Source organism: Lampris incognitus, chromosome 7 (assembly GCF_029633865.1).
Source record: "Lampris incognitus isolate fLamInc1 chromosome 7, fLamInc1.hap2, whole genome shotgun sequence".
Taxonomy (NCBI): Eukaryota; Metazoa; Chordata; class Actinopteri; order Lampriformes; family Lampridae; genus Lampris; species Lampris incognitus.
Window position 1 is genome coordinate 43,570,660 of NC_079217.1, and position 14,200 is coordinate 43,584,859.

The 14,200-nt window shown below is 43.7% G+C and overlaps 1 protein-coding gene across 2 annotated transcripts in view; it reads left to right on the top strand.

Annotated features, from left to right (window-relative positions):
* sgcg (sarcoglycan, gamma) overlaps positions 1-14,200 on the top strand; it is a 33,396-nt gene that overhangs the window by 4,595 nt on the left and 14,601 nt on the right. For both annotated transcript variants that reach the window (XM_056283481.1, XM_056283482.1), the window contains exon 2: positions 8,288-8,482. In XM_056283481.1, coding sequence (XP_056139456.1) covers positions 8,288-8,482 — 195 coding nt within the window. The remainder of the gene's footprint in view (positions 1-8,287; positions 8,483-14,200) is intronic.

Consider the following 14,200-nt stretch of genomic DNA (forward strand, 5'->3'; position numbering starts at 1 on the left):
GAAGGTCTTCGTGAAAGAGCTGGGTCATTCGCTTCTTCTTAAAGATGGAGAGGGACTCGGCGGATCGAATGGAGTTTGATAACTCGTTCCACCACCGGGAACTACAAAAGAGAAGAGACTGGCTAGTGACTTAGGGGCCTGTTGTGGCAGAAGTCCCAGGCGCCTTTCATTGGCAGAGTGTAGTGAGCGGGTAGACCTGAATGAGGGAGTTCAGGTAGGCGGGAGCCGTTTTTATTGCCGTTTTGTAGCAAGCATTAAAGTATTGAATTTGATGCGGGCAGCAACTGGGAGCCAGTGGAGGGATATGAACAGCAGAGTGGCATGTGCTGTTTTGTCATTTGCAGAGGTTTGAAAGTTCATGCAGGGAGACCTGCCAGTAATTCATTAAATGAATCTTATGTCTTTCAGAGTTAGTATGTTGGTGATCTGAGTTGTTGCTGGGATTCGGTGTATTATTGTGACTCATTCCCATACATCAGTCTAATGAATATAAATGAGCCAAGATACAGACAAATAAAGCCACATTTCATGAAATAACTCTGCCCTTATCGCCCCCTTGTTCTCCCTCTCCCAGTAGAAGTAGTGCTGGGTGAGGCGTTTTTAGGCAACATTCATTTGTTTTCTATTGTGAAAGAAGGGTTATTCATCACGGCTGGACTCGCAGGCCGTACGACGGATCCTGAGGAGAGGCGGCTTTTGTTGGGAGAGATATATTCTCAACCCTTTATACTAACACCATCTTGGTCCCAGTGTTTACCGCAAACAGTAGGAAAGGAGCTGTGGCCATGGAGACTGGGCCTTTATCATACTGCCTCTGGAACAGCCTCCAGACCTCAGATACCCCACACCCAAACAGCCAAGACTGCTCACTTTTATCTGTCATCCGTTGTGCTTGCCAAAGATATAGTCGAGAAAGAGGGACATGTTTGCCTTCATTAATCATAAAAACTCCAGTAGACCTTTATTTCGAGTTTCACAAAAGTATTTGTTGAATCTGGCTCTGGAACAGAATGCTCCTTTGTCACTGCCATACTTGGTAAGCAAACTCCTCGAGCCCTCAACACAGTGGTTTGTGGTGCCTGTGTGTGGAACATCTGCTAATGTCAATTAGGTATTACGGCTCAGAATGACTTGTGGCCCTTTAAATTTGATGGAGAGCATGTATAATGTGGCAATAAGATGCAGCATCTGCCCCATATGTAAATCAGCCCAGTCCGTGTCAGGTTTGAATCACGCTGATGAGATGGAGTAGGTGTATATTTGTTCAGATAACTTTTGCCAACAAGTTTGGATGTGGCAGCAAGTTTGAGAACAATGGTCCCTTTAGCGAAACTGAAGAAGTTTTAGTAAGGGTCTGTTGTTGTTAGCTTGTTTTTCTTGTATTTCCATATGTGTCATTCTTACTTGTGCCATCGAAATTTTGTTTCTCCCCTGCAAAACAATATATTTTTCACTCTGTCTTTTTCTGTCGACAAGGTTATATTTTTAGGCTTCCATGTTGAACTACTTGGGTTAGGATTTTTTCCATGGTTTTTGCTCTTGGCGGGGATTTTATTGGGCCATATAAATCTAGAATTCACAGCGCTTTCTCCGGCTTTTGTCTTTAGCGAGAGCAGCTTTCATCATAGCCTGTGCTTGCTTATGATGCAGATTAATCTATAGAATGTGACATTGGCCTTTGCCCGGCCTGTCGGACTTGAAAGAGGAAGTATTATGCACCTCTGTGTTCAGCTGACATGCCTTTGTCTTCATAAAATATGTTGTTTCATGCTTGTTAGATAACTAGTAGTGTGCTTGGACATGGACCACAGGTTCTGTACTCTTGTGGTTAGGGTTTCATTTGCCCTCATGTGTAGAAAATACAGAACATGAGCACTAGTCAAATGGCGGTCTTATCAGCTGTCAATCACTGACAGCTGATGGTTGCTGATGGCATGAAACAGTATTGTACTGTCCATTAAATAATTTACTTTAATCACTGGGTTATTTTGCTCCTTATTTGTTGAGCACTTTCCCTGCCGTTGAGTGTTTCGTTTAACAAATGAAGTTATATAAATACACACACACAGAAATATATATATATATATATATATATATATATATATATATATATATATATATATATCGTTTAATTTATGAGGGCTTCACCTAAATTGATTCCTGGTTAAAATCTGTGTAACTGGCATTTGTGAGGTGTGAAGTATACTGGTGCCAAGAACCAGTACCGTGAAGTTGTATGCATGTTTGATCCATTTTAACATACTGAATGCTTCACTTGGTAGACAAATGGGAATAAAAGTTTTCTATCTGATGAGAAATACAGAGGTTGATAAATCCCCAAAGGTGGCCTGTGAAGTGATCTGGTACACAATGTCTTTTTGATGAAGTTGTATTGCTGGTATGTATATGTATGGTTGAGTATGCTTAAGTATGGATTACTTATGTTGTACAGGCCACCGGAGAGTATCCAAAGTTATAATTTCACTTTCTTAATTTTCAAAAAGAAATGGTATCGATTCATCCCCGTAATTTGCTGTGGTGCTGAAATTCTGTTTTTTGTCATTTTCTTTTTGTTTTTGTTTTTTTTAGTCATTGACTGCATTGCAGCCACAAAGTCTACTCTGCATCTACTCTGTAATAAGCGGTATTTTCCTTTGCTTTCAGTTATATGTTCTGTTATGCTGGAAATTAAGTCAACTTTTCCATTGGGGCTTTGGCCAGATATCCGCTGGATCAGTGCATATGAGCTCATGAATAACACACTGTATACTGTCTAAAGAAGGCGTTGTCTTTAAACTTCTGTATTGTAAAGTTCAGTTCAGCTGAGGGGGAAATGCATTGACTAATACAATTACATTTCATTTATGATTTTAGTTGAAAATTTTTTTTGAATCTCACAATTGAATTCCACTTCCGGTGTGGGAAGATGGTTGCGCGAATTCGCGTTTGCAGCGGCCTCACCCAGTGCCGGTGTCGGAATAAGTTTTGTCTTCGTTTGATGGCTGGGAGAGCGGGGCAGGCTAAGCTAAGTGCAAGCCCATGCAGACCGGCAGGTGGTCTGGCGGCAGCCTTGCCTGGCGTTGGCTGTGGTGTTTTTGATGTCATGAGGAGTGCGGGGAGGTGTTGTCAAGGGTGTCTGGCTGGTGGCGTCCGGGTGGTGTGGCGGTCTATTCCGTTGCCTACCAACACGGGGATCGCCGGTTCGAATCCCCGCGTTACTTCCGGCTTGGTCGGGCGTCCCTACAGACACAATTGGCCGTGTCTGCAGGTGGAGAGCCGGATGTGGGGAAGAGTGGGATAACTGGCTGTTGTGTTCTATGCATACGCTAGTAGGTGGCACCAATTCTATGAATGCCCTGTTGCGTGTAACGTAAGTCAGAAGCGAAGAAGAGAATAAGAAACGATTGATCATTTCTACTGTGCTCCGTGCTTTACTTACTTATACTTACTTACTTATACATACTGCTTACTCAACACACATCCAAACAGAACAAATTGGTGACAAGTTCTATACCCACTCTACTGAAGATGGCTGCAGTTACACCTTTTTCTACACTTGTTTCTTCTTCTTTTTTTCCCGTGCCCTGGTGAGCCTCCACTGCCATTCAACACGTGGTTGAAAATGTTCTGCAACTATCTTCAAGTGGTTGCAACGAACACAGACGACTAGCCCGATACTCAGAAATAAGCATTATTTCTACACTGCCTGGGGACTGAGGGCCACAGACTCTTCTATACACTGCCGGACCAAGGTCAGACCATGGAAGGTGCTGTAAAAGCTTTAGAAGCACATTTCCACGTCGGAACATAGTGGCTGAGCGTCACGCCTTCAGAAAGTGCGCTCAAGCTCCCAATGAATCTGTGCTACAGTACGTTGCAGCATTAAGATAGATAGATAGATTATTTTATCAGCCACATGACCAAGGCCGGGGGAATTTGTTTTTTGGTACACTTTACACTCTGTAGCACAATACATACATGGACAACAACAGACACTCCACATATTATCATGAACAATACAATTACTTAATAACAGAAATAAACATATGAGGCATAACAGGTGAATGGTGGTATTTATGCCAATGGTGTGCGAGGAGGGGACTATGGGGAGGAATTCAGAGTCCTTATGGCTAGGGGAAAAAAAACTGTTTGCGAAGCGTTTAGTCTTAGTTGACAGTGACCTGCAGCTCCTCCCTAAGGGAAGGAGCTGGAAGAGGTGATGAGCAGGATGTGAGGGGTCGGAGGTGATCTACTTTGCTCGCTTTATGGTCCGATTAAACTTAGAATCTACATGTGAGTTCGTAAACTTGGATGAAATTCTACGAGATCAGTTGGTGGAAACCATCGCGTACGAGGGAGACTGCTCCTAGAACCAGACTTAACGTTGCAAAGAGCCATTACAATTGCAACACTGATGGAAGCCATTGCTGAGCAAGCTAAGGTCATTGCTGGTGAGCGCTCAACGCCTGTGCAAGCTGTGTCTGCACATAGCGCTGCATGCTGCCATCGCAAATCGCCGAAGCCTCCGTCTGCATCGCTGGCTGCTCCTTCTCGTCCTGCTCTGTCTCGTCCTGCTGCTGCTATTTTTTCTCGTCCTACATCCAACCGGACCTGCTACCATTGTGGATCTGATCGACATCTTGTAAACGATCCATCCTGCCCCACTGCCTCCGCTCAATGTAAGCATTGCAACAAGACTGGACATTTTGCGCGAGTGTGTCGGTCTTCACAAACATGTTCTGTGCACGAAATTGACTTCAAAATTGAAGTTAAAATTCTCTACTTGCATGAACATACAGCATCTGACAAAATCCGTTGCACAGTTAACATTAAGACTACGACTGCTACAGTGCCCGTGGAACTGATGGTGGATTTGGGCTCCTCCGTTTCTATTCTGCTGAAACATCTCGATGAATAATACTTAAAAAGGAGAACACCTGCAGCCTCCGACAGTAAACTTAGTTGCCTACTCCTGTGCACCTATCCTTGTGCTTGGATGTCTACCTGCGACTGTGTCCTGGACTGACTCTACATGTTCAATTGCACTCTTCATCGTTGAATCCGGTACTGCTCTGCTCGGTATGGATCTCATCAATGCCTGAGCCTGTGCTTTAAAGGTTACACTGCTACCAGCTGCCTCGATGAACTCTGCACCTGTGATGTCCACTGCTCCTGTGACCCCAACTGTCAAACTGAGCAAAAGGATTTGTGCATAAGTTGAAGATTTCAGAGACTCTTCCGCCTGTATGTCAGAAGTTACGCCGCCTGCCTCTGTCTGCTGCCACTGACAAGTGTGTGGAAGCTGAACCAGAATTTGTAGCTTTGCTTTCTGCTGCTGTCCTGTCTGCCGTCTCTCCAGATGACTTCGCTGCTGCCCCTGCTTCCTGCCCTGAACTGAGAGCTTTACGCTCACAAATCACGGATGGTTGGCCTCCTTCCTCTGCTGCTGTAAGTACAGTCCTACGTCCATACTTTCGTCTACGTGATGAACTGACTGTGCAAGACGATTACGTTTTCTGAGGCTTAAGACTCATCGTTCCTGTCTCACTGCATCACACCTTGGTTGGGCTGGCTTACGAAGGCCACCAAGGCATTGTGAGAACTAAACAACGCCTCCGCAAAGTCTACTGGTGACCTGGTGAACATGTAGATTAAGAGTTGCCTCTTGTTCCAGTCTTCAGACAAGACTGCTGCTCCCTCTGCTCCGCCGTTACAACCCGTACAGTTTCCATCAGAGCCATGGGAAAAGCTAGGCATTGGCGTGGTTGGTCCTTTCGAGACTGCTGCATGGGACTGCTGCTTTGCACTCACACTGACTGACTATCACAGTAAGTGGCCTGAAGTAGCATCATGGCCTGTGCTACTACTGCAAACATCATTGCTTTTCTTACATCAGTCTTTAGTAGATTAGGTAATCCACGTAACATCATGTCTGATAATTGATCTCAGTTCTTGTCTGCGGAATTCGCTGCATTCTTAAAAGATCGCGCCATACAACACGTCCACACTTCAGTGTACCATCAAGCTGCAAATGGAGCGATTGAATGCTTTCACTGTGTACTCAAGTCATGCATCAGTCCGCTATCCTGCAAGAGAAGCCGTGGAAGACTACAGTCACAGACTTCCTACAAGTGTACTGTGCTACTCCACGTCACCACCGGAGTGTCTCCGTTCGAGCTACTACAAGGCAGGAAAATGCGCACACGCCTCAAAGTTCTCGCCCCACCACTGACGAACACCAACGCCAATGCGCTTCGTCAGAGAGCGTCCTTTCATCAGGGAAAAATGAAAGCCTACACCAGGGGTGCCCAACTCCAGGCCTCGAGGGCCACAGTGTCTACGGGTATTTGTTCCAACCATGCACTACACCACCTGATTTAACTAATTAGCTCACCTCTTGGACCAAGGAGGGAAAGGAATTAGTTAAATCAGGTCGTGTAGTGTATGGTTGCAACAAATACCTGGAGACACTGCAGCTCTCGAGGCCTCGAGTTGGGCACCCCTGGCTTACACTGACTCCAGACGTGGAGCACGATTGCCTGTTTTCAAAGAGGGGGACAGAGTGCGCATACTCAGCCGTTGCAGATTAGAAAGAAAATTGGCCCATGCACTTATCTAACAGTAAGAAACGGCATGCATTCAATCTATCTAAAGGTCATGCACTTCTTTTGCCTAACACATGCACAAGCTCATCACGGGATCTACCGAGTCACAACTTCTCCGTTCCCGAACAGGACAACACCAAAGCCATGAACACTCGCATGACCCCTGCACGTGTCAGACGACCACCTACTTGGATTCAAGACTATGCGACTTAAGCACACACTCAATTACAGTTACACTTACACTAGTTATGTTTGGATGTGTGTTGAGTAAGCAGTGTATGTATAAGTAAGTAAGTATAAGTAAGTAAAGCACGGAGCACAGTAGTAATGATGAATCGTTTCTTATTCTCTTCTTCAGTTCTCTTCTCTTCTCTTCTGACTTATGTTACACACGACAGGGCATTCATAACATTGGTTCTACCTACTGGCGTATACATAAAACACAACATATTCCCCCTTTAATATTCGTGTTGCTTAATGTAACCTTTTGAAAATGTTCATCGTTGCTTGGACATGGAGAGTGAATCATTCCACAAATTTCTATTGATGCTTAGAGTGTTAAACGATATGACGCTCCATTTTTATTATTCTATTACTAACAGTTACTAATGATATTTTAGAATGTTAACAGTATTCTTCTTTTTATTACTATTCTCATTCCTAGCGATAACACTTTATGGTATTGAATGCTGATGATACTTTTGAGTACTTAAGGTTATGCATTTATTCTTAATTATTAATTCTATCTTTAGCTATGCCAGGTTCTGTTAATGGCATAGTATTGTCTTCCTGAGAGCAGGATAAGCGGTTTGGATAATGGATGGATGGATGGAAAGGAATATGTTGTGTTCTATGCATACGCCAGTAGGTGAAACCAATGTTACGAATCATACATAACGTAAGTCAGAAGAGAATAAGAAACGATTGATCATTACTACTCTGCTCTGTGCTTTACTTACTTACTTACTTGCTTACTTATGCATACACTGCTTACACAACACACATCCAAACATAACATTGGCCAAGTACAACTGGGGAGGGAAACTGAGAAAAATCCACAACCCCCCCCCCCCAAAAAAAAAACAGTGGGTGTCTGACTGGGAGGGTTTGGTCTCCTTCTTCTGATGGGCCCAGTGACCACAGCCCCTGCCTGGAGCTGTGCCTAAAAGAGGAAACGCCGAGGGCGGTCTGACAGGATGCAGAACCGGGCTGGCTAAGCTAACCGCTAACCCATGCAGACCGGTGGTTCCGACAGTCATCCTGGCTGGCGTTCGTTCCCTTGGACAGTGATTTTTTTTGTTTAGTTTGGATATATGTGTTAGATTGGGTATGTGTGTTCTTGTAGTTTTTGGATGTGTTTTCGTCTTTGTGCTGTGCTGCTGTGGGCTGGGGAAAACGGCATTTCATTTCATTTCATGTACGCAAGTGCATGAAGTGAAATGACAGTGTTCCTGGTGGCTGATTCCTGAATTAACATCGTCCTTTTCCAGGTCTTTGATATGGTATAACATTTTCTGTGATGTTTGAGACCTTCCATTGCGCCATAGACTTCTATTACAGTTACCTATTATGTCCAAACACACCGATCATCCTGCGAGGGCAAGATAGTTTTGTGTCTGTACTGCTTTTCTTACACTGCTATCATTTCCATGGCCATGTCCCTGTGTTGTGCCCCCCATCAGATGGTGCGGGAGCAGTATGTCACCACCACCCAGGACAGCAGTGTCCCAAGGCCAGCACCTGATCACATCTACAAGATTGGTATCTATGGCTGGAGGAAGCGCTGCCTGTACCTGTTTGTGCTATTGCTGATCGTCATCCTGGTGGTGAATTTTGCCCTCACCATCTGGATCCTCAAAGTCATGTGGTTCAACACGGTATGCATCACGCCAATTGACTCCTTTTGAAATAACATTGTGATTTAGTTAGTTCCTTTCTTGGTTTCCTTATATACCTTTACTGTTACTGTTTGAGAGGTCCTGGTTTTGAACAGATTGCTTTGACCGCTTAAGAATAACTAAACCCTTTGCCACTTTTAAGAGTACGCTACTATCTACTACTACCTACTAGATGAAAAACCAACATTTGGAATGTTTCCATTCAACTGTCAAGCAAATTTGAAGCAAACTTTTCTACTGTCACAAAACATGAAATATAAATTAGTTTTGTTTCCTCAGCTGTTCAGGTGAATAAATCCATGAACATGGCTTGTCTCTAGGCTTTGGGTCACGTTGCTGTCCACCATTTTTCTCAGAATTTTCCAGCTCCTCTGATTCCAAAGCGCATTGCATTATTAGATATTAGTGTCCACCAACAGCTCACTCAAAAATCGAGTAGGTTGAGAATGTGTAGAACTGTAGATGTTAACAGTTGACTAGGACCAGTTCTAGGTTCGTAGGAGCAGTTTATAACTAGCATCAAATGATTGCAGACCACAGACCAGGGAATAAAGTTTGAACTGCTGGCTTGTTTTTCATATAAAGAATTGTAAACATAGACAGAGAAACATACACAATTACACAATAACACAGTGAGAATGGATAAATTCCTTGAAACCTCTTGTTTTATGATTTAACCCTTATTAAACCACTATTTTGAGTTTCAGATAATTTAGATAGATATTTTAGCTCTAATTTAGGATCCTTTTAATTCTAATTTGAAGTTATCTCTTGTTTGAGTTAACAAATTATGTTAATTTGTTTTATGTTCTATTTTTTCCATTAGGCCTTTAAGTTTCAGTTCTAATTTCCATTAACCTAAGTTACTTAACCAGTAAATCAGAATGCCAAAAGTAACACACAATTGCATTACCCCATGAACAGTATGAATGAGTAACTCAGCCGATACTGCAATTAACAATACAATATCAGATCAAAAATCAGATCAATAATCAATGTAGGTTATAATCAGTCCTTTTTGGAAAGTCCGTTGTTGTTCCAATGAGTCCAACTGCGTTTTGCAGTAACAAACTGGAAATTTCAGGCCTACCACAATCCAGGTGCTCGAATCTGTAGGCTACAGTGCTGAGAATGAGCTGCCTGCAGCCGCAGACAGACCACACGGATTCAGCAGGGCTCTCCTATAGGTGGCTCGCCATCTTGTTTCCAGCTTGGGGTAAGAAACACCAAGCGCGATCTTCCCAATCCAAGAAGAAACCTGGCCTGCATTATAACAGGCACATCACACATGCAAAGACATTAGTTTACATATCTCTCAATAAAATTATCAAAAGAAAACAGCAGAAGTACCGATTGACATAGTCAATCTACCGACCGCTAACACGTGACGCAGTTTAATTTCTGTGCCAATACACCATGCCGCTGCAGCCCAGCTGGAAGTAGCTAGCTTATCAATTCGGTTTGCACAAAAGAAAAACGTAGCTCCTCAACAATCTTTACACCAATTATGATCCACAACATAACAGCTACTTATAGCTTTAACTAGCCTATGCACACAGACATTGAAAACGGAAAAGTTTGGCTAGTTAGCAATTGACTCACCAAGTCCAGGACGATACTCGGACACAATACAAAACCCAGGGCCCGGAGAATGACCAGACCAACAAAATACTCAACTTGGATAACGAAAGAAACAACTGTAGCTCACTGCTATTTCAAAGCAGAATCTTTTATCTCTCGTTCCAGTGGCTTCTCTCAAGCGTTTGCCTGGCGTTCTGAAACCTAGCTGGTTCTGGGACGTCCTCCCTCTCGAGCAAGGCAGCTGATTGGCTAATCAGCACTGCACGCGCTGCGTTCAAGAAATAGCAATCTGAACCAACAATATGAATATGAATTTATTGGTACCATGAATTACTTATCTACGGTTTACTATTTATTTGCAAAATGATTGATAATTAATTATTTATTATGATTCAACTGTAATTATATGTAGGTTATTTGAACCTGGGTTATCTTGACCTGGGTTACAAATGGATGGCATTTTGGAGTATACTTAATTTTGTCAGTTTTCCAGTGTGACCACATCACACACTCAAAACAGTTAGCATTAGCCTTAGTATGTAGCATGCATTTGGGACAGAGGGGTGTGTCCCAAAATCAGCTCAGCAACTATAGATGGTTTTTCACCTTGAGATGGTAGCAAACTCACAAAAGTGGTGTTGGGCTTAGTTGATCTTTAAAGCATCCCATAGATATTGATATCATTATACTCCCAACTATTTCCCAACTACATTATGTTTCCAACTACGTAAGTCAACGTCCAGAGGCTTGAGCAGACATCAAGACAGTATTTAACACTAAGTCTGGCACAACAAAGAATTTTATTTATCTCTACCCAATATTTTGTCTGTTGCCTGGTACTATACTGCTGTTAGGGTTAATACCCTTACAGTATTAACCCTAACATGCCCCTGACCGACCCTAACATGCCCCTGATCGAGGCATGGCAAGATGAACTGGAGTTGGTCCCCAGGCGCTGCACAACAGCTGCCCACTGCTCCTAGCTACACAGCTAGGGTGGCTTAAATGCAGAGGAAGAATTTCCCCACAGGGATCAATAAAGTAATAAAATAAAATCAATAAATAATATATACTATCTACTGATGTTTGGCTGTCAACACAGTGTTTTTTATAACACTGTTATCGATTCCTTGTCTGAGGTCCAGATTTTAATTGTGGATGTATAGAGATGCATGAAAAATGGCAAATAATGCACACACATTTTATTTATTGTTTATTTTGACTTAAAAAAATAGGGAAAAAATGCACTGATCTTTTGTCTTTTATCTAGGTCCATGTCTTTTCACATAATGACAGACGGAGTACCCCTCTTCACTTCATTTCACTGCATGTTTTACTTTGTATTTCTGTGCATGTGACAAATAAAGGACTTGAACTTGAACACATAAGCATACACCTACACACACATATGCATATGCATGCATAACTACTGCTGTGCAAATCCAGCACTGGGATTAAAAACAACCTGCTGAATCAGGCTTGTTTATTGTGAGTTTACTCCAAGCACCAGAACCTCTATAATGCAATGGGACAGTTCTTTCACCATCCCCCATGACTCCACCATCCACCTGCTCCTCTTCCCCTTACTCAGCAGGGGACCCGGGCCTCTCCAGAGTTGCCCATCTTGGAGGCCCCTTCCTCCCCTACAACAAGGACAACTCTCTCCATCCTGGAGAGGGGTGTTAACAGGCTGTTCAAGACACAGAACCCTGCAAAGCTGCTGGACTAGTCTTTGTCTCTCTGTCTCTCCCTCCACCCTCTGAAGCACTGTGCTGAACAGATGTCTCCGGTGTTCACAGACATTTTAACACCTCACTGGAGACATGCCTTAAACCAGCCTGCTTCAAGACCTCCACCATAGAATAGAATAGAATAGAATAGTAGAACTTTTATTTGTCATTGTACAAGTACAACGAAATCTGAAAGTGCACCATCATCCCCATCCCAAAACAGGACTCAATGACTACAGACCCGTCGCCCTGACCTCTGTGGTAATGAAGTCTTTTGAACTTCTTGTTCTGTCCCACCTTAAAACTATCACTGACCCACACTTGGACTCCCTGTAGTTTGCCTACAGAGCCAACATGTCTGTGGACGATGCAGTAAACATGGCGCTCCACTTCATCCTCCAGCACCTCGACTATGCAAAAACCTACGCCAGGATCCTATTTGTTGATTTCAGCACCATTCTCCTGTATCTGCTGCAGGACAAGCTCTCCCAGCTGCACGTACCTGTCAGCACCTGCAGGTGGATCGCCGACTATCTATTTGACAGGAAGCAGCACGTGAAGCACCAGTACCCCTCAAGGCTGTGTTCGTTCCCTTCTACTCTGCTCTCTGTATACAAATAGCCTCACCTTCAGTAATCAGTCAGTCTAGCTCCTGAAGTTTGCTGACGACCTTATTGCCCCTTATTGGGATCATCTCTGGTAGGGATGAGGCCACCTACAGGTGGGAAATTGACCATCTAGTGTCCGGGGCCTCATTCATCAAATGTTCCTTAGCACAAATTTGTTCCTACACACCCATGGCTTTTTTTAGCTCTCAAAATTGTCTGACAGTCAGTGGCAAGGCCCGATGGGGTTTTTTTTTTTTGTAATTCCTCCCCCCTAACATCTGTTGCCTACCTCTTACAATGCACATTCACCCAGGCTTGCAGAGACATCAGTGTTAACCAACTGGTGTCTAAATTCAGGGGTTACCAGGTTCTACACTGACCTCTCAGACAAACCTCAGAGCTAAATAGTGTAGGAACAAATTTGTACCTACGAATGATTGATGAATGAGGCCCCTGGTGCGGCCAAAACAACTTGGAGCTGAACGCTCTAAAGAAAGTTGAAAAGGTTGTGGACTTCAGAAAGTAACCGGCCCCACCCGCCCCAATCACCCTGTGTGGCTCCCCAGTCGACACTGGAATCCTTTAGCTTCCTGGGCACCATTATCACTCAGAACCTCAAGTGGGAGCTGAACATCTGCTCCCTCACCAAGAAGGCACAGCAGAGGATGTACTTCCCGTGGCAGCTGAAAAAGTTCAATCTGCCAAAGCCAATGATGGTGCACTTTTACACTGCCATCACTGAGTCCATCCTCACCTCCTCCATCACTATCTGGTACGCTGTTGCCACTAATGACAAGGGAAGACTGCAGCATATGATTTGCTCTGCGGAGAGGGTGATTGGCTGCAAACTGCCATCACTCCAAGACCTGTATGCCTCCAGGACACTGAGGCGAGCAGGAAACTTCATGGCTGATCCTTCCCACCCAGACCATGGTCTCTTCAAATCACTCCACTCTGGCAAGAGGCTAGCGTTCTGATTCTATTAGTCAACCAATAGTCTTTGCTAAGGACTTTTATTTGTAGACTTGGGTGTGTAACTGCTTGGCTGGAACAAAGACCTGCACCCGCCCTTTCTGGATCATGTTGCCCATCCCTGGGCTAAGGTCTATAAAAACCAGAACCTCATGCCACAAGAACAGCTTCTTCCCTACAGCAGTAGGCCTTTTGAAAAAGACCCCAGACATCCACAGATCCTGACATTGCTGCCCGCCCACCCCCTTTTACCTTCCCTACTGTGCTCTCTGTACATGGAAACCCTGCATAAAACGTGCACCACCCTGTAAATAATTTACTCTGTAAATAACTTCTAATTTAACTTTTTACAAATACCACTCCTGCCACCCAGTGCCGGGCATCAGGGGCTGCCACATGGTCTCATGTTCAACTCTGAACCAGTGTTTATTGCACCTTATTGCAGTCTGACTGGACATGGAAGCGGGGCGGGCTAAGCTAACTACTAGCCCATGCAGACTGGTGGTTCCGACAGTCATCCTGGCTGGCGTTCGTTCCCTTGGACAGTGATTTGTTTTTTGTTTTTTTAGTTTTGATATGTGTTAGTTTGGATATGTGTGTTCTTGTAGTTCTTGTAGTTTTTGGATGTGTTTATTTTCTTTGTGTTGTACTGCTGTGGGCTGAGGGAAACGGCATTTCGTTTCATTTCATGTGTGCAAGTGCATCAAGTGAAATAGCAAATAAAGTGTCCCTGATTCCTGATTATTGCATCGTACTTTAATTTTATATTTTATTATATCTTATATATGTGTTTTATTTATTAATCT